The 21,300-nt window shown below is 44.0% G+C and overlaps 1 protein-coding gene across 2 annotated transcripts in view; it reads right to left on the bottom strand.

Annotated features, from left to right (window-relative positions):
* adkb (adenosine kinase b) overlaps positions 1-21,300 on the bottom strand; it is a 93,614-nt gene that overhangs the window by 69,400 nt on the left and 2,914 nt on the right. The window contains exons 2-5 of one of the 2 annotated variants that reach the window (XM_076093857.1): positions 20,888-21,143; positions 20,015-20,089; positions 19,863-19,916; positions 8,649-8,727 (exon numbers count right to left, since the gene is read on the bottom strand). In XM_076093857.1, coding sequence (XP_075949972.1) covers positions 8,649-8,727; positions 19,863-19,916; positions 20,015-20,089; positions 20,888-20,901 — 222 coding nt within the window. In that variant the 5' untranslated portion in view covers positions 20,902-21,143. The remainder of the gene's footprint in view (positions 1-8,648; positions 8,728-19,862; positions 19,917-20,014; positions 20,090-20,887; positions 21,144-21,300) is intronic. The other variant, XM_076093856.1, reaches the window with a different exon arrangement.

The raw sequence follows: 21,300 nt of genomic DNA, 5'->3' as shown, positions 1-21,300 counted from the left end.
TAATTGGAGTGGTTATGCTTTGATAGAGAGCTCCCATTATTCCGGAGGTTCTCGCAGTAGGCTGATAACAGTATGTGGCAGCGTTAAACTAACTACAGCCAGTTTTTTGAAACATCAGATCCCCTGACAGAAAATAATAAACGAGAGGTGCCCTGTGTTTTCGCTAAAAAGATATTGGAGTTTCTCCACCAACTGGCTTTGGGATGGTGGTTACCCACATACTATAAATTGAGTTTCTCTTTCCTCACTTTCTCCCACAAACACACCCAAACACACAGCCCGAACCCTTGCTGGGCAGAAATAAATGGAGACCCCAGGAGTTCCCTTTGGCCCGGGCCCTCGCAGTCTATAACGGAGCCGGCAGCTCCGATCGCTCCTGAGAAAGCAAAAGCTGCTCGGGGATCGCTTTACAATTCTCAGGGGCTCGAATAACCTGATCGTGAACTGATCCCGCGCACTGATCCTTTGGTATTGGGTTAGGAACGTGTGAAGGGGCCTGTTGAGTGAGCTCGCTGGACATCAACATCCTCACTCCGTGTTGCTCCAGTCCGGCAGATTGTTTGACTTGATTAGTCTCTGTCCGAGTGTTAGACTACCCAACGCCAAGCCCTCCAGACACCAGTATCAATGTGTCAGAGAGGAAAAGTGCCCTCCCAAGTCTCAAGGTGGAGACCATTACCCTGAGTGAGAGCACTGTAAGTTAATAGGATTCGCTCCCGATCAAGAGACTGAGCTATTTCCTGAGGCTGTTACAGGCCGAAGCACAAAAATAAATGTTCCTTTATTCAACACTATTCAGCCCCCCCACCCCGCCGTCCCAAAAACTCCCCACCACCAACTACTCTGACCCCACCCAATCCCTTTTCTCCTTGTTGGAATATCTGTTTTTACTGCAGGAGGTTGTGCTCTCACTCTCTTTTTTTCTCCCGAGCAGCCAGTAAAAGTGAAAGGCTGGCACTTTTTGTCTAAAGGAGCCATTTGTTCAGGTGAGAATGAAACTTGCATGGTAAGCAGAGCCAGGCCTGCGGTTGGACAGGGGCAGAGGGGATTCCAGATTAATCATATGGACTATACACTATGAGGATATTCATTGAGGAGTAATTGCCAAGGGGCTTTATGTAATGTATTCTCCCCATGAGGTAAAACCTTGTAGCAGTGAGAAAGGATAATAGAGTAAGAGGATCATATAAAATGTTTGCTGCTCCAACCTTTAACTTGGAGCTTAACCCGGACCTCGGATAGTAATTACAGAGTTAATTGCCTCCTGATCTGAGGAGGAAGCTCCATGCAGCTCCACTGCAGATGTCAATTGGGCTTAAGAGCCTCTTTCTGAGGTGCAACTGATCACGGATCGTCTTACGCAATTCAAAGAAGGGACGATTAGCAGTTTAGGGTCAAGTTAAAGTTTTAGGTGTTAAAATGTAAAGCAACTAGAGCTGGGCGGTAATTTAGTATCATCATCCATCTAACTAATGAGACACATTACACCACCGATTGATATGCTTATCTTATTCTGGAGTTCATCAATTTGTTTTTACTGTCTAATACCCCAAAACGTGTTGTTTACAATGATATAAAAACACAAAAAAGCATAAATCCTCACATCTAAGAAGCTGGAGCTGGTGACTGTTTTTTGTTTTACATTACTTTCATTTTATTTCCGTTGACTCATCTATTGCTCCTCTCATTTTTACGTGTGATTTTGCAATATTGTGGTATACTGCATGTCAATGTTAGAAAATGTCTTATTGATATTAGGAAATGGAACTACACACTCGAGCCTTATTTCAATGTTAACACGTATCTACTTTCAGTGAAAACATGTCGATAGATTAAATAAGCATATGGTGTTATTATTTCATTTTACACAGCGCTGCAATACAAAAACATAACAAACTTTTTCTATTACACATGTGAAGAGGCCGCAGTGGAACATGCATTAAAGATTGATTTGACTTATATAGGGTGATGTATATTTAGACAGCATAAACATACTTTTATTAACATTGGGAAATTGATTCCATAACCATATCGTCTTCCTTTGGTGAGCATGACAACACGCTACTCCGGTTAACTCACGATAGAAAATAAAGCACATTAGACTATATAATAAGCCTCTCTGGGTGGAAAACAGCAGACAGGTTTCTTCTGGGTTTGTTTAAAACCTTAAGGGAGAATAGAACATTTCACCACAGATCTGAGCACAGCTCACTCAGGAAACCTGAATGTCTTCAGTGAGTCAAATAGTTAAGTTGAGCCGGTGCTGCCATAAACCCGGTGGGAGAGCTTGGAATAATCTAGGCGATGTTAATGATGCAATTTATATGTGAGGGGACCGGTGTTTGGCAGGCTCTTTCCGTCTGAGCGGGCTGCACAACCCAGCGAGCTCCCAGCACCCCCTGCTAGATGGAGGGGGTGGAGTAGGAGGAGGATGTCAGAGCCCATGTGAAAAGAGGGAGCGAGCGAAGCACTGATAAGAGCCATTACTATTAGTGTCTGTCTGTCACCTGCTGTGCGTCATCCAGCCTTCTCTCTCTCCACATGCGCCCCCATCCCACGTCGATCCATCCCCATCCTGTTTTCCTGAGGCACATCACTTCAAATTTGCACTCACCTACACATTCTCCATCCCGCCACAGATATACTCGGGTCGGCTTGAAAAGCTGAGCCAAAAGCTGCACTCTGCAAAAAAAAACTACTGCGAGCTTTGTTTCAAAAACACTTGTGAATTAGTGAAGGTGCAGACAGCTGCCAGCATTTACTCGATAAACAAAACAGCCAGAGATGAATAGCTGAGTTGGCACAAGGGGACGCGATATTCGAGACATACCGTTTCTCAGTTTTTCCAAGCAAACACAAAGCCTAATTTGGTATTTCATTTATTACTTGGCACAATACTGCGGCTCCTTAAACTTATGAACTCGGGAGAAATGAACAGTAATTGCAGGCTGTTCTTTATTTTCTTAAGACCTTTTTAACCAAAATATTTAAAGCTGTTGCTATGCAACACTTCAACCGCAAGAGTGGGAGCATGCTGAGAATGTGCCAAGTAAATGCTACCGCCGCAGACATTCTGCGGGGGGAAATATGAGCGAGGGGCATCGTTCGATAATCATGTGAAAATGTGCAACGGTTGGTGTAAAATGCCCAATCATCCTTTCATTCATCAGTTACTTGACCTGTGTCGATGGACAGTTTGTTTAATGATGAACCACTGTTTACAGTCTGAAAGGCTCTCATTCCACAGTCACGTGAGGACGTTTTATTCATACGAGCGCCTGCTTTTTAAGTGCAGAATACAGCGACGTGGCAGGCAAACCAAGTGTCCTGTGCAAAATATCATTCGCTAGTTTGACACGAGAATGCTGCCAGATATGTAGACTACTGTCTGTTTAACAAGTCCTTTTAGATTTCACTCAAGAGCGCGCCTGGAGCCCGGGCAACTGTACAACAGCCAAGCATAAAAAAAAAAAAAAGCAAGCAAAGCCAATGGCCTTTCTTCCCGAGCCTGGAACCAAGGACTTAAAGCAAGGACACGTTATGCAAGATATCACATTGGATTCTGCTGCCAGCCTCTGAGGCCACATGATACACGTTGAGTGAGTCTGTCTCCCGAGCCCTCAATGTTAATCAACACACACGCTTTCCAATGCATACTTATGAGTTACAATCTACTCCCCACGTCTTCCCTTTGGCAGCTTAAATTAAGTCGCAAATTTGACGGCAAATTAACTTCAACGGGGACGGGGCGGGTGCGTCACCTATTGCAGCAGTCTGTGCCATTTTCTCGACCGGGGCAACGCAACCCTCGTGCATCTGAGGGGAACATTTAAAATCAAACAAATGATCTTCGTGTGAAAGTCAAACTCGAGGAAACGAAAGAAAGAAAAGGTGTCACATGGCGGTGGGGGGGACGGGGGGGGGGGGGGGGGCATCAGCTGTTAACAAACCCCTCCGATGACAAAGCCTCGCATGATCGCCCAGTCAACCTTTATCAGTGTGATCACAGAGCTTGAGATTTAATGCATGCTGGTATTAGCTGTGACATACAGTCACAATACAGTTGAGGTGGGAGGAACACATGCTCAGTACGCACAAGTGTGTGTGTGTGTGCGTGTGTGTGCGTGTGTGTGTGAAGGGGAGGTGGATGTGGAACCAACAGAGATCTCCCCACTTCATCATTGAGTAAATGGCACCACAGACGTGAGCTGCGACTTCACAGCTGCCTCGTGGCGGGTGACATTGAAGCCCACGCATGAACACATCGCTCATCAAAGCGAATGAGGCGTTCTTTTGCTTCCGCTGCTTGTGCCGAGGAAAAACAATGGCAGCCCCCCTCAAGTGCACACTTTGCACACCTGGAATGTCTAGAATGAGCGGAGATGGGAATGAAAAAAAGGGGGGTGGGGTGGTGGGGTGGGGGGGGGGGTGATCCATTTGGTTTCATGCATCTCTCACGAGAAACTTAACAGACTGTAACCTTCCACTGCTTCGTAATGGGGAGGAAACTGCAAGACCCCGGTGCCATAAAACGTCTCGGAGCGGGTGCTAACAGCGGTTCCGCAATTAACCTGTCTTAAAACAAACAAGAGGCTTTTGCATTAACAACAGGCACATACTTGAGAGGGTTGATTTCTGCAGCGTGAAACTCAAAGGCCCACCAGGGTTCGGGTTTTTATCGGTCATTAGTGTGCTCATTTCAGCACAGCTGCACCGAGATCTATGAACTACAAGTTCACTCAGTGTGATCAAAACCCGAAAACCAAAGAGCCAGAGCTCTTATAACAGAAGCTAAATGGCGCACCATCGAACGTCTCACTTAAAAGCCCTCAAAAGTCTCTTCACAGATAAAGAATATTTCTCCTAAAACCAACCCTGAAGTGTGAGAAGAAGGAGAGTAACAAAACAAAGAAACAGTCAAATTGTGAATGCACTCTTTTAGCGTAAAAAACACACATCCTCCTGCAAGTTCAGTCACATAGTTTGAACACAAAAGCTCCACTCTTTCTCCTTAACTGTCCTCTTTTCTCTAAGTGGAACCAGACGTAGGCATTTCTCCATTCAAATGGAGGCAAGTTGCTCCAGTTCTTTATTTATTTAACAAAACGAGCTTTAAAAGCCAAACATTAGGTCATGGAATATTTCCACTCCGAGAAATAAGTCAATTAGACATCAAAACCAGTTTAAGTATTCCCCTACCAAATATGAGCTGGGGAGGAACTTTTTCGAAGTCAAGTAGTGCTGTGGGATTGTTCTTTTTTAGTTTTTTTTAAATACAACTTTCAGCAGTGTGGTGCACATGCGTTTCCAATTAAGCGCTCGGAGCCAACATCCAAGCCTGGGCCCCATTCACCCCTTCAACGACTGACCAAGTCTGAGGAAATGTTAAACAGGCATCATAACCAAAACAGAGACGGCAGATTTTTTTTTCAAAAAGCCTTTACTTTCCAAACAATAATTAAGACATCACAGTGAATTGATGATATGGCCTGCAAACAAAGCACACAATCTAAATAAAGGAACCGGGGGAACATACTTAATCATAACTTTTGGTGACGCGTTCACAGCTCGTGCACTTAGACATAGCAATTTGTCCCTTTTGGTGAATGGGTACAAAGCCCGCTGTACAGTGAAAAGTAATAAAATATGTCAATACGGTTGATTTGTGAGGACCATAATGAGAATGCACGGTTTACACGAGGCACTCAGAGTAGGATCTACTTCCCTGGCAGCAGCAATAACTCCCTGTGAGCCTGTCTCTGCTCAGACTTCACTCTCTTGGCCCTAAGGAGCTGTTGGAGGACTTTGATGTTCTGTCTAAATGAATTGACTGTGCTTCTTGATACAGCCCTGCAGTCAAATGACTCGCCCCACCGATTCCGTCACCTGTGATAAACAGCGTGCGTGCTCGGCGGTACCAAATCCTGGATCGCATGCTCAGAAATGCCACAATTTTTTTTTCTCCCTTTCAACTTTGTAAATGACTGATAAAAAATAAATAAATATATATATATATATATATATATATATATATATATATATATATATATATATATATATATATATATATATATATATATATATATATATATGATTGTTGTTTCCCGCCAAGCCCTATCTGAGGAGAAGCCCTTTCATGTGTGAGGCTGTATGTGAGCGAGCAACGCTGGGCTGGTTTTTGTTACCCTACAAGCCCTGCAACATCCAGTAGGTGAGCCTTTATGTCGGACGACCCCTTCAGGGCATGATGTTTGTTAGAGCCTGGGCAAGGGCAACAACCTCCAACCCACTTCCATCACTGCTTTTTTTTGTTCTTCTTTTCTTAAGAAACAGAGCCAGACAGCTCTGCTTGCACGCCTGCAACTTCACCGACTTGATCCAAGCTAAATCTCAGGCTTATTTAGGAGCGCCGGTGCACAGATAAGCATGTACAAAAATGTTGTTGACACGTCCACCTTGGGACTTCTCGTTTGTCATTACGTGTGCTTTGAATATGGATAAGTAGTGACAGGGGCCGTGACGCATGGAAAATGGAAAGGAAAGTAATGCCTCGGCGCTAAAGATAGCACTGAGTGCGACCAATCGACGACAAGCAAACACCGCGACGGATGATTTCGATCAAAGAGTGGGGCAGAGACGGTGGTTCAAGGGAAACAATACTTATCCATCTAAGCCTCCTCTTGGTCAATTCTCATTTGACTAAATCCAATTACCATCGATTGTGCATCTCCTTAAAGCCGAGGTTTAGGTTTTCCTTGATAGTGCAGAAATCGTAGCTCGATGAAGCGGCAGTATTTAACCTATTACAGCCTCCGATGAAGCGGTTCGGTTTTGGGAGGAAAGTGCGGGTTCTACTGGCAAATGCATTGATCCTCCCACACCCTGGGTTTTCCCAGCGTGCGCAGCGATTCCTGTGCAAAGCCTCTGAACACTCTCTCTCCTCCAGCAGCGGCGGTGCTCCTGAGCAAACCTGCCCCGGATCGAGCATCTCATTTAGTCACTGGGGCCCTTTGATGTGGATTCAGTGCTGCAGTGCATATCATTCGTGTTTGAAGGTTCAGCTTCCACAATACAGTGGGGTTTGAAGTTTCACATATTGCAAGTGCTACAATGTGATAATCTGGGAGCCGGTTATGCATTATACATTTTTCATAAAAGAACACCATCACCTGAAAGTGGAATGTGGAAAAAAGTCAGCGCTTCAAGGTATATATTGACAGAAACTGTTTCTGAGACTTCTGGGTGTGGGACGAAAACACTCTTGTTATCATGAGCATTTCGGAAACCGCTCTGTATCTTCTCTCTGAAGGGGGTAAATAGCCAAATAAACAGAGCAGAATAAAATTTGACTGGGGCCCGCCATGCCATTATGAGACCAATTTAGTCGACTGAACGCTTCTCGCGGGGCACAGGGGCCATGACGGCTCTATTCTCCAGCAAGGGCCGACAATGAAAAAAAGATCTCCTTCTCCATCTGCTTTCCCAAAGGGGTTGATACGCTCCTTGGGGCACTTCCTTCAGTGTCTTCTTAAATAAAACATGAAAAATCCATGTCTTCACTGAGGCAGACCAAACCAAAGCTACGGCTTTAGCTAGTGTAATGACACGAAACAAAGAAATAATCTCCGTTGAGAATGTTTGCAATTTCATTTTTCAAAGTTAGAGTAAAGTAAGCCCACCAGTTGTTGTTTTTTAAACTGCATCTAGCACACAAGATTTAAAGAATTAGGAGAGTTGTTGTCCATAGAATAAACTCAAGTTGGCAATGAATGTCTGTGAGTGACTGAGGTTTACGTAAACGCTTCTGTTCACGATAATTAAAGAGTGTTTGTATGGAGGTGCACAGCTCCTCGTCTCTTTTTTAAAAGGATGCTTACTGTCTCCAATTGGTGGCAGCCTGAGGGCCTGCCTGCTTTCTTTTCCCTCGCTCTGCATCTATCTTGTGTGAAATACACACAAACATAAAAAAACACACACACACACACACACACAAGCACGCGTGTACAACTACAAACTCTACACACTGCATTGACAAGTACAAACAAAAACAACCCACACACACAAGAAAGAGACGGCGCTTTCACAAACATCAGCCTCTCAATTAGCTTCTGCACTCATTTCTCCTTGGAAGAGAATTATTTTTCAGCTGGGTGCTTTTCCCTTTGTTTATTGTAAGCAGACCAAAGCCTTATCAGCAGCTAATCACTGCATGTCAAATTCACAGACTTACTGCAGTCACTTCAAAAAAAAAAACAGAAAGAAAAAAAGGCTTCAGTGGATAATCTTCTCAGGTTCAGATTGCCATTTTAGTTTTAGACGCTCAAATCTGTCAAACAGCCAGGGAGACGATCAGCATTTGTTTGATATAATTCCTTGTGACACGTTAATTGCATCTACTTGTAATTCTCTCTAATTGATGTTTGATACATCTCAGGAAATTAGGCCAACTAGATATGACTGCAATTATTATGAGTCCTCCTCGCCTTTCTCTTTCCGCAGCAAGGTCTGATGAATTCACTACACCTAAAACTGTGATGTGTCAACGTGCTGTGCAGCTACGCTCTGTATTCCCAGAATAACAAAGCCGGGGTTATGAGCATATCAGCGTGCATTTAAAAACACACTGCAGAGGGCCAACGTAGACTAACCTGAGCAATTTTGACAGAGTTCTGGGTCGAACCACCGGCATGGTATTCAACTTTGCTCCTCTTGACAATTTCTTCAAACCTGAAAGAGATAAGTACGAGACAACATTCAAGATTTACCACAACATGAATAATACCAGCCGCGGTACAGGCTTTCGTGTAAACACCAGACATAACCAGCTGTAACATTAGCAGACGACAGGTTTAACAACACTTGTCACATTACAACATGTGTAGGAGGAGTGAGGAGAAATTGCATTTCATAAGCACCACAAATTAGTCAATTCAAAATCCATTATGAGAGGTTACACAGGTACAGTTGAGGAGCAGCTGTGAGTACAGATAATGAAATCTAGTACAGACGTGTGGTCTCCAGAGAAAGGACTCTAATGACTCTGAGGATCCACCTTTTTATCACTATCAACATGTCAGATAATCCACCAGTTCACCACAGAGTGCAAAAAAACAAAAACCCCAGTCCATGCTCCATTTCAACCAACATGACTGAGCTAACTATCTAGCTGCGTTTATGACTTAAGAAATTGTTTGTGTTGTTGTAATACTCACTCCGACCACAGGGGGCAGAAGTGCACCACATTCTAAATAAGACTTAATTAAGGCGTTCATGTTTTTTTCTTCCATGCATTTTAAACACAAGGTACACATATTGTGAGTTAGTAAGTTATGTAAATTAAAACTCACCTGGAACAAATAATACATGCTTGTAGTCCTTTATTTAGTCCTAGTTTAGTTTATTTAGTTTTAGCCAACTATTTGAACCATTTATGCATTACTTTTGGTAACCTTAGACCTCTCTACTTCCCACTCTCTCAATCCCGAGACATAGAGTTCAAATGTTACAGCTAACTCCAATTTATTTATTTATTTTCAAATTTTTTTCAGCAAGTCTACAAACTTTAAACATATCTTGGCAACTGCAGAAGAAGCCCCTTGTTGGGAATCACAGGGTTCAAATTCATCACATCTGTAAAGAAGACACCAGCACGTCAAGTCTGCAATGTAGCGTTGCCATTCTTCAACTGTGACAGTCTAGGTGCACGCAGGAAATTAAAAAAACAAAACTAATTTTGTTAAATGGGATACTCGACCACAAGTAGGAATTGAAAAGAGGCAGCTATGGTTAAAATGACAACTTGATAAAAGCAAAAGCAAAACTCAAACTATTTCCTCAAAAGGATGCATGAATTAAAAAGAAGGTATTCATCTTTCCAAATCGGCAGCCCTTTTGTATTTTAAAGGTGGCGTTTTAGGAGCAATTACAGTTTCCTTGTGAGCAAAAACCTTTTAGGCGGATAACTTCTTTAGAGACCACATCTGATTAAATGTTTGATGTATGAACCATACAGCAGAGTTTAGAGACGAGTGTAACAGACTAAACACAATGAGTCAAGAAAACAGACATGACATTGGGGGAATGGGGAGTAAACTATTGCCGAGTTTTCAAACATAAACCCCAGGAACCTCTCTTGGGTCTCCAGTGAAACACTGAAGGCAGTTCTATCATTTTTTTTGCATTTTTCCCATCACACTTCCATTTCAAACATCAATAGCTCCAATGCTTATGCGTAACGTGATGCAAAGCTGGGCCACGCGGCGAGATGGAGTCTTTATCTGGGGAGCTGAGAATATGAATAATGTGTACTCTCGACATTGTTCACACAAACAGCCCGCCCCCCCCCCAGGGGGCCGGCTGCATAAACGTGTCCACCCCGCGAAGGAAATTGACCTAACTGCAGTCAAGATGATACGCCACATAAGGAGGTCCTTGGATTTCGTTTTTCTCTCTCAACTGTAAGTTGAAGACTGACAATTTGTAAGTGTATTAACATCAGGGGAAACAATCCAATGACATAGAAGTAGTGTTATGCGTAATTCCACCGAAAAATGAACTCGGTAAAAGCGTTATTTTGAGAAAATGCTTAAGTGCCAATTCAGACTACAACATTTTCAGGGGAAGTCAACAGTTGCAAACTTGAATTGTGAAGTTGAACCTGGAAATATGTTATGTGTATTGTATGTGCTCGCTGCAGACAAGAGTAGTATGTATGCAACGTGCATCATGGCTTACCAACACATGTCAGCCAGAGGTGTTCCAATACTTTAGCAACAACCTGGTTTAACAAGGCATGGCCGAATTTTGAGCGAGTGTGAAAGTAACCTTTACTGCTTCAAAGAAAGTCTGCATATCATGTCTCAAGGCAAGGGTGGTCTACCCAGGGCAGGATGTTCCTAATAAAAGAAAGAAAAAAAAAAACTTTCCATGCAAGTGGAAAATATGCTAACCGGGAAAAAAAAAAAAAAAAAATTCCTTCCTGAGACACCTGTTATGACTCCTTGACAAAGGAAGAATTTGAGCACTGTGGGTGTTTATAACACGAAAGCAGCCGAGGGACTCCAGAACCCATTTCAAATAGACACACAGCTTCTGAGGATTTCAGCTTTTTCTTTTTTTTTTTCTCCCTTCCTAGAAGTATTTGCTCCACCTTTCAGTGCAGACAGCATGGGGCCCTGCTTCTTGGACGCCTCGAAAATCCCATCCGAAAAGGAGCAGCTGCCTCAAGACCTTTACACCCTCAAACATCATGTGATCCCATAGTAGTGACACCGTAAACGGCCCCCTTGGCCATTTAGCAAGAGAAAATCTCTTTCCATCTACTGCAGTCTGAGCTCACTCCGTGATGGGAGGGAGCAGAGGAAAAGAAATTGTTTTGAACAAAATGTCCTCAGCCAGTAACCTCTGCTTTTAAAACCTGCTAGTGTTGTTCAATGGGGGGGAGCAATTCCAACTATGCCAAATGCATTCCTCTGACGTACGGACGGCCTGCGTTATATAACACATGCTTGACAAGAGACTGCCCCTAATTAAATACCACCCTTAACTAAAGGCACGGTGCTGTTTTTCAATTTCATACCTTCCAATTTGAGACTAATAGAAGCACTTATATATTCATCTTCAATCAAATTAGGGGAATTAGGCCACTGAATGCTATGTTTGTATTCAGAGGTTATCACAGTCCTCCTCGAAAACTAATACCCATTATACACATTCAAATTGTTGGGGCAGATCACACAAGTCGGGAACATCGTGATGTTTACATTCCTGTGCACGGAGCCCCCACCGACGCTTCCCATCAAGGGAAATATGAGAGCTTCCACTACGAGTGTTCTCTGCCCCGAGTGACTCATGAGTTCCTCTCTCACCTCCCCAAAAAAACGATTATTTACATGAGGCAATAATTCAAGATCTTCTCCTCTAAGTCCCTACACGGAGGGCAAGGCGAGCCCATTTACCCAATCCCTCTTCATTCGCCTTTGATGTTAGCCGATCTCGATAAGACCGGATGAGTGCCCTAAAATCCCCGTCGAGTGATTTCACAGGAAGAACAAGTCTCTGTTAATCAATGGCTAGATTGGATCTGGATCCTCGGGAGTGGTCCGCCTGAAAGTCCTCCCGAGTGTTTGAGTGCACACCGGGGTAATTCATCGCTAATGATCACCGCGGCACCCACTCTTCCTGCGTCCGTCCTCGTTTAATTGCCTCGTTCACGTTTAACCAGCTTACAAATCACACGGACAGGCAGGGAAACATGATCAAACAGCACCTATCGCTAATCAGGGGAGGGCAAGGGAAGAAGTGAGAGGACTGGGGCCTTCTTTGCTGCTCTCCTTTGGGGATTAGGAAGGAGGAGGCTTGTACAGGAACAGTAAATTGTCTCCGCTTCAGCCATAGCAGCCAGGTACATTTAAACAGGCAGACCCATCTGTCTCTCTCTCTCTCTCTCTCTCTGTGACAGAAGCAGAGAGGGGGCCGCACGGCTAAAAGGCTTTGGTAATCCCAATTTCAACACAGGCATCTGGAGTGGAGACAGGTTCCGCCATTGATTAGATTCCCCAATCAGTGTGTGCATCCTACGCCCGCCTTCCTTGGTAGTCTGGAGGCAGTACAAGGCCCGATGCACAGTAATTGTTTCCATAGGTCAGGCAGAGGAAAAACAGCTCGGGGACGTGATGAAAGGGAGATGGAAAGGGTGAGGAATATTGTTGTTTTCCCCCCCAATTAAATTGTTTGTCAAACCCTTCACAAAGGGTTACGCAGTTTATCTGTTTAAAATCAATACGCTCGTCTCAGTGTGAGAGCTTGTCCCGACACAAGACAGGCCCATTAATTATTCTGTTCTGCGCGCTATCGCCGGGCTGCTCAAGGTTGAGCCTTATCTTTTCTTATTTCAAATCAATAATTATCTTCTACCTTGCTCGCACTCTCCCTCAGAAATAGATGTGCTTTTCACTCAATGCCTGTAGAGTCTCTCTCTCTCTCTCTCTCTCTCTCTCTCTCTCTCTCTCTCTCTCTCTCTCTCTCTCGTCTCTCTCTCTCTCTCTCTCTCTCTCTCTCTCTCTCTCTCTCTCTCTCTCTCTCTCTCTCTCTCTCTCTCTCTCTCTCTCTCTCTCTCTCTCTCTCTCTCTCTCTCCCTGTGTAGCAACTGGTGAAGAACGCAGAATGAATAGGACATTCTTATCAGTGGAACATTAGGGCAGGATGGGAATAGATGGCGAAGAATGAGACGCATAAGAGTACTGAACACAAATGAGTCATGATTCAAACAGCGAGCGAGGCCTTGTTCCCATCCTCTGATACAGTAAGGGATGAACGTTGATTTACACAACAGCATAATGATATTGCCATCCTTCAGGTATCTCAATCTAGTCGTTTAAATCACTGTTCAGCTGAGAGAAAAAAAACGACTTCAGCCGAGATGAGCATTGTAGACTGGACGCACAATTACTGACTGCACAATTACATGATCGTAATGAGTGAGTAATTGCATTAGAATGCAGAAACAACAAATGTACATCCTTTTAATAATCAGCCGATCTAGCAGCCCGTTTGTTGGCATTAGTTGAGGACTGCTGTTTGTACTTAATTAGGCTGCACTCAAGGATTAGGGCGCCGGGGGAAAATCTGGTGATGGAGGATGAGTTCATATTATTTCCTCTTAAAATGTCACAGGTTTTTGGCTTCGCGCTGCAGAGGGTGGCGTTGTTTGTCACACTGCACTGTGTGTGGATGTGGGAGAGGGAGTGAGAGAGGACATGAAAGAGAGAGAGAGAGAGAGAGAGAGAGAGAGACACACATTGAGGGAAGAGAGTGGGAAGACGGAGCGTGGTGTAAGCAAAGATGGGGCTTCTGCTGTTCTCTTGAGGATTGAGATTTGAAGCCGAAGCACAAAGCCGTTGAGACATTCCCCTTATCTAGGAGGTTGATACCAGGATTTTGGTGATTCAGAGCACTCCGTGTGAATAATTCCACCAACGCCCCCTACTGCGGGGACCATATGGCCCAGTGTGAACTTTATACACACGGGGAGTGTTGCTGCTCACCAGTCAGGCCTCCCATCTCTACCCCCGCACAGGCTAGGTGTGGAGACATGATCGGCTCGGATGGTACGCTAACTAGCCTACATGTGTACGCGGCTGCTGCCATCATTGGCTTTTTTTTCCCCTGTGTGGCTGCTGGGGATCAAAGATGACTAAAAATAGCCCTGAGCATGCTTTTCTGAACTGAACATGCAGTATGTACTGGCTGTGACGCCCACATTTTAATTATAAAACGCTCTTTTAAAAAAAAAAAAAAAAAATAAGTGGGAGTTGGAGGGAGAGGAGAGGAGGCGGGGGGGGGGGGGAGTCGACATGCACAGAGATGTGGATTATGTTTGTTACACTCCCTTTGACTTGTGATCTTTCCTTCTGGCACCACCTGCTGGCAGTCACCTACAACAAGAGGCAGGCGTTTGCAGCTCCGGCGAGGAAGAGCCTTAATTATGATTGCATCAGCCATCTCTCATGATGCAGCATGTGTGCTTTAAACGCAGAGCTGTCGCCCTGCATCACGGGGGGGGGGGGGGGGGGGGTTAACCTATTTCATCAAAAAGCAACGGCAGAACAAGATATGAGGTTCTTTTCGTGTTGATTATTTGTCGAGTTTCCTTGTTTTATAATTCAAAAAGGTCGAGATCCACATTCCTCACAGTCGAGTACGGCTCTGGTGAGCACGTCAGATTCATGCAAGCGCCCCAAATCGTCGGATTCATGCATATCAATAAAACATCAAGAGCGGCGCAGTCAGCGGCTGAACATGTTTCTGATGTCTCAATTACCAGTCGAGTGCCATTAATCTCTGCTCGCTCTCTTTTGGCTCAGAGGTCGGCCTGCATCCAGGCCCGCGACCTTTGCCCTCAGCGGCAGGGGGAGCCGGATGTTACGACCCCACCCCCAGGCGGGCCGGCAGAGGTGAGTTTAAGTACTGTAGTACAGCACTCAGCCTCAGCAACAGACAAGGGAGCTGGGGGGGGTTGTAATGTGTCTACACAGTCAGTCAAGCACGAGTGCATCCAGTGAAGTGGCACCATGGAAGGCACATGCAGCTTCTGCACGCATGCTTGCATCTGAGCACACACAAACACACACACACACACACACAAGGAGCAGTGTTTCTCCTCCTGACACACCAGAATAGCTCCGCCGGGGGTTTCTTGCACTCACAGCTCGCTTCGTTATATATTAAGAAAACAAAAACAAAAAAAAAAAAAAACAGGGGTAGAGTCAAGTGTGTTTACAGAGCAGAATCTATCACACACACACACACACACACACACACACACACACACACACACACACCCAGGAGTGTTTAGCATGTACTCAGTGAGAGAGGCCTTTGTTGTTTTCCTCCCAGTAAGCAGATTGAGCTGCATGGCAGCAGCAGGGGTGTGTAAGATGTACACAGACAGCGGGGTGTGTGAGTGGAGAGGCACCTCCACTGATCTCCTGTGTCGTGTGATGATGTGTGTGTGTGATGTGTGTCTCAATCCAGCGCTGATCCCCCTGAGTCAGCCCTGTCAGTGATATGAGCCTCCCACCCTCTCCCTCTCTCCCTCTCTCTCCCTCTCTCCCTCTCTCTCTTCCCTTCGCCATCCGGAATGCTAATAACTGCCAGCCACTAACGCTGCAGCCCTGAATTATTCATTCAGCAGAGGGTCACACGGCATAATGAGGAGTTTACTCTCATTCTGGATGTGATTGTGACGCTGCTAATCTGCATTTAGCACAGAGAAAGAGAGAAAAAGGAGAGAAAGCAGGAGGAGGAGGAGGGAGGATGAGCACTGATGAACTTAATTGCTGTGAGCAAACAACCTCTGAAAAGAGTCACACCATCATCCAGAGATGAGAAAGTAAACAATTAATTATCATCGGACAGAGGGAGTCATAAAACAAATGTTTGAACGTGACTAATATCCAGGAGCCGGCTGATCCCCCCCCCCCCCCCATTTCAGAGGTGACAATACACTCAATGTAACAATGATTCACTCATTTGACACACTAATAGTCATTAGCTCTAATATGATATGGTTTAACAAGTCCAAGAGGGTTTGGATGAATGCTATATTATGCAATGCTGCATGTTCTTAACAACCTGTAATGCCCAGTTATGCTGAAATAATTCATATTATAACCCATATTCTAATCCGATGCAGAAAGAGGCGTGTTTTCATTATGTCGACATGCTTCCTACAGAGACTCCTTGGGGTACAATCAGCAGGCTACTGTTGCCCCCTGCTGGACATAAAGGGGACATACCCATTTTACCGCAATTCAATAAAGATTAGAAATACCACACATCTTTACAAGTTCTAACCCTACCTTTGTAAATATAAAACTTACATTTTACACCATGTGATGGCAGCAGGACCCACAGCACTACATCTGACAATAGGCCTTTTTTCACAGCAGACATTTTTGACTTGCACACCGGGAACCAGCTCACCTAAATGGAATGCAGTCGGTCGCCTGCACCTTGCCTGCTATGGAAGGCCAAAGCGTACGCGGTGAATGTCCCCCTCTAAGTTATAGAATGATACATGACTAGGCAGGCAGAACACACGTTGGTTTCCTCTCATACCCCGAAATCAAAACACCCGAGGACTCCTCTGAAAAAAAACAGCATCTACTGGAAACAACCCTTTGAACTGCAGCTCAAAGAACCGTGGAAGTATCATCTAAAAAAAGTACAGCAGTACAGTAGAAGACCCGTGCAGTTACTGCAAACCAACCACCGCACGGTAGACAATGTGTAAAATACAAGTATTGAGAAGCAGCAGCTGCCTTGTTTGGGGTAGCGATGAGATTATTGGTATGCGATTCTGGCGGCGCTCGAGATTGCACTGCATGAGTTGTGGATTTACTTTAGTTGTACGTTAGTATTTCTTTCTTTTCATTTGTGCCTTTATTAAAGAGGAGGAAGTATAGATACAGACAGGAAACATGGGGAGAGGGAGAGAAGTATGAAACAAACATCAGGGCCGGAAACAAACCAGGACTCTGCGGTTTTATGGTATGCATCCTAACCACGAGGCAACCGAGACACCCAGGAAGTGAGTGGGGGGGGGGGGGGGGTTCAGCAGAGCAGATCACCTTTTTTATCAGGGCATTTTGTGGTCAAGTGACTTTCTGTGAGTCAAATAATCTATATTACTAATACTTCAAAGTTTCCATCGCAAAAAACTAAAGCGCTTTGAATTAAAATTGGAAATCAACTGTAACTTTAAACGTTATGAGAGATGAAAAAGCATCAAAAGTCACAGTTGAGGGTTATTCAGGGGGAAAAAAACACTAAGTCCCCAGCCAGTACTAACAGGGATGTTGATGGTTTCTACAGCAGGCAATTCCTCAGCCACAACAGGATTATATGGGCTCTGCTGTGACTAGATAATTGAATTCAGGCATGGCCACAGTGCACTGCATCCAATGATCTCTCTCCCACCAGGGTGATGGGGAGAAAAAATGAATCGCGTTACACTCCGTAGCTTCAGGAGCACAACAATAGTGTTAGTCGACTAGACTTGTAAGTCTTTTGTGGCCTTGTAAGTAATGATGTTATTTGTCAAAAAACAATGCCGTCTTCTTCCATGGACCAATGAGCTTGTGAATGACCTCTTTGTAGTAGGAACCCAACATCCTCAACAGGAATACTGCGGCTCATATCACAGCATCTTAAGTTCTCATAGCCTGTACAGCTTTAAAGCAACAGATACAAAAACAAAAATCACGTGTACATTTAGATATAAATTCACGGAGATGAGCGCGAGTGTGCTGGCGTGTGTGGTATTGGAGGGGACATGCATTGAAATTCATTGTGCTGGGAATAAACCACCAAAGCTGCATGTTAATCCTGCCCTGACCTTGTGGAGAATGCGGAGGGAATGGTGTCTGTGGGGCTAAAGATAACACCGCTGCCTTTGTGCCGGAGGAGAACAACACTGCTGATGATGCTGCTTTGTGCTGCTGCTGCTGCCGCCCAAGGTCACATGTGTCCCTTTGTCAATTAACAAGACCTGACAAGGTAGCCTATTGTAAGGTACTGACGATATGATGTACTGATCCGTCTTTTGCTATTTATTGTTTGTGCATTACTCAGGTCCTTTATGATTTTACAATTACTACGCTGCTTTGAATTTACACACGAGACACTAAAACGGATGTTGTCGCTTCGCAGGTATTCAATTGCTCGACTTGACGTCATCAAACCAGAACGAGAGCGCACACCTTTGCCAAGGCTGCAGAAATAATCCTCCAAGTTTGCCATTTCAACAACAGAGAATGTGCACAAGCTGTTTAATTTACATCTGGGTCCAGATGTGCATCAAAGCACAAGCAGCGACATATGGTCATGGAATAACGGGAGACATTTTGTTCTTTTGAGTAATGCATTGGTAGTTCATGAGTGAACCGTGAAAATATTCTATTTGCTCAAAATGCCCCACCAACCATGTTTTTCACCAAACTTCATTGAAACAACTTTGTAATATTCTGCCATTAAGCCTACAGACAAACAAAGAAACACGTCCTCTTTGGCTTTCATATTTTATGCTATCAACATGTGAATTTGACAGCTTTAAGACATTCTATTTTAAAAATCAAGAACACGTAATGTGGTCCTGATAGTATAAGTGTCCTGACTAAGATTTATGCCCAAAAAGCTCTTCACCTGTGAGGAACCAAACAGGAGAGACGTCCCTATAATCCCCAGACCAGCGGGATGAATTTGGGTTCAGAAAGCAGAAAGAGCAGCATTTGTCCCTCCGGACTCGTTACTATCGCAGAGGTGCCCTTGAGCAAAGTACCAAAGTGCTGAAGTGGAACTCCTCAGTGGCCAGCCGATAGGAGTTAGTTATTTCCAACAGATAAGATGTGTGTGTCCTGAACAGCTGGGAGGTGTGAATTACATGTGATGTTTGGTAAACTCCATGCTCCATGAGCAGAATTAACAAGAGAAGCTCGGGAATCAGTGAATCCACGTTTCACAGCGGCGGAGGATGAATTAAGGAACAGCCAGGAGGAAAGAAGCTGTGTTGAAGTCTACACATTGTAAAATATGGTGTTCTTGATTATCTTACTATTTTCTCATGAACTGCTGCACTCACACAGTTGAAATAAAAACGCCCACCTCCCTGGTATAGAGCTGACTGCCAACAAAAACTGTTTCAGAATAGCGTGGAATGTGCCAAATAAAAGTCATGAATACCTGAGGCCACGGCGTGCACTTTTTGAAAACATGTTGCTGTGTATGCAGTGTGAAACTTTGGCAGTTAGTCCCGATAGTCTTGGTTCTTTTGCTACCAAGGCAATAATAAAAGATCATTCAAGCATCGTTTTTTTTAAACACGAGGACAAGCAACCACGGATATATATGTTATATACGGAAGGATATAATGTTACCGTTGCATCTGCTTGCCATGTGAAGGAGGGGGGGGGGGGGGGTCTGGAGAAACATGCATGCTCAGCAAAACCCTTCTGGGATTAAATAATAATTCATTCATTTTGCGTCAATCTAATGGAAAGCGATTAAACATGCGGTAAAAAATATCTATGTACATCTACTACTTAGCCCAAAGCAGTAGTAGTTAATTCAGAGGCATCTTGGTATAGTTGGCTTAAATACAGTATGGGAAAAATGTGTGCGTGTCAAATTACGAGGTTCCCAGTTACAGAAGGTTGATTTATAACTTGGCTATTTTGAGCACAGCTCAGTGACAAGATGGTAGTAGTGGGTATGAATGACCAGTGTGTGCCTTATTTGGTTCCATGTAATTTTAAGACTTTGCGTTCTGAAACATGCGGTGTCCCCGTGAAGCTTTGACTCACAAGGCTTTGTGTTTGTCTTCGGCGAGGATCTGGTCATTAAGCTTCAGCCCGAACCTTTAGAAAAAGATTAGGATAGAAGAATAGATAAACGTCAGTGTGTTTTGGTCAGACACCGCACAGAAATATGAAGATGTCAGTGACATTAGACTTACTTGTCGAGGAAATCTTTGTCCACAACAGCTGAAATGTCAAGCAGGGGATTTCCCATCCCAAAGAGTGTGTTTTCACTGTGGGGGGGGAACAAAAACTTATTGTATTATGCAGACTTCCACTCGCCAGCGCTGCACGAACAGAGCACACAAACAATCTGTTGTAAAACAGAAAATCATCTGTTACTGATTTGTTGAAGTCACTGAAACTTTAAAGAGGGGTGGACCTGTGTTTCACTGATGAATCTGTTACCTGACATCCTCTGTGCCGTCCTCAGCAAATGTAAAACTGAAAATAATAGTTTTGTTTTTTTCCCTCCATCTAGATGGAGATTAGTCAAATGAAAAGAAGGAACTTCGGCGCAATGAAAAGATCAAAATAAAGAATTATCTCTGATTGTTTCACTGTGCTCGTGTACAGACACGTGTACCATGTGACATTCATTCATAATGCACGCTTAGACTATGTGTTAATTGTATTAGGTATTGGTTCCCTCCATGACCCTTTCATCTAGAATTTGTCAGCAGCGAGATATCACAGTGGTCAAAGTCTACAGAGTTCTCATAAGAGGTTACCCAACTTTCACAAAACACAAGACAAAAACATATTGATTCTCTGGTTAAGATCACATGAAGAAAGAACTGCTCTCTTGTGCAATATTTTGAGCTTTTTTTTTTACGTGATCCGCAAGAAGATCCAGACTCACTGAAGCCATCTCAACTTAATCCATCAGCCTAGAGGTCTGACAGACAGCTGTCTTCAACCAACCCACTGAAAGACTGGCAGTGCTGTGAGCACATTTTAAAAACAGACAATCATAAAAGCTAAATAGTTGGCTGTGGACACACAGGAGGATATTATCATTTGGATCTTACCTTGGAGTTGGCATTATGTCAGAAACGTCAGCAGCCTAACCTGATGATTAGATAAATGGTCAACAGCTTCCTCCTCTCTGTCAAAGCAATGTGCTTTTTGACTACAGGAACTGCTGCACTTTGACCAACAGTGACTGGTTGGTGGAGGACGGGGGCGGGCCTTAGCATCTTCTGGGCATACGGTTGGCTACACACGTTCCAATTGTTGTAAAGCTTTCTGTGCTGCGTTTGGTGCCAATGGGAAAGAAGGTCGACCCTGTTGCAAACACCAATACCAGTGATAAAGTAAAATAAAAAAATAACTAATAAGTGATTTTTTTAACCATACTCATGATGTGTTTATTCAGATACAATTAAATAACCGTTTGAGTTACATTTAGAAAATACAAAGTTTTAGAGTTGTATAATAACAT

Source organism: Anarhichas minor, unplaced genomic scaffold (assembly GCF_050575085.1).
Source record: "Anarhichas minor isolate MPS153535 unplaced genomic scaffold, ASM5057508v1 ptg000017l, whole genome shotgun sequence".
Lineage (NCBI taxonomy): Eukaryota > Metazoa > Chordata > Actinopteri > Perciformes > Anarhichadidae > Anarhichas > Anarhichas minor.
This window is presented reverse-complemented; position numbering and strand designations above follow the sequence as displayed.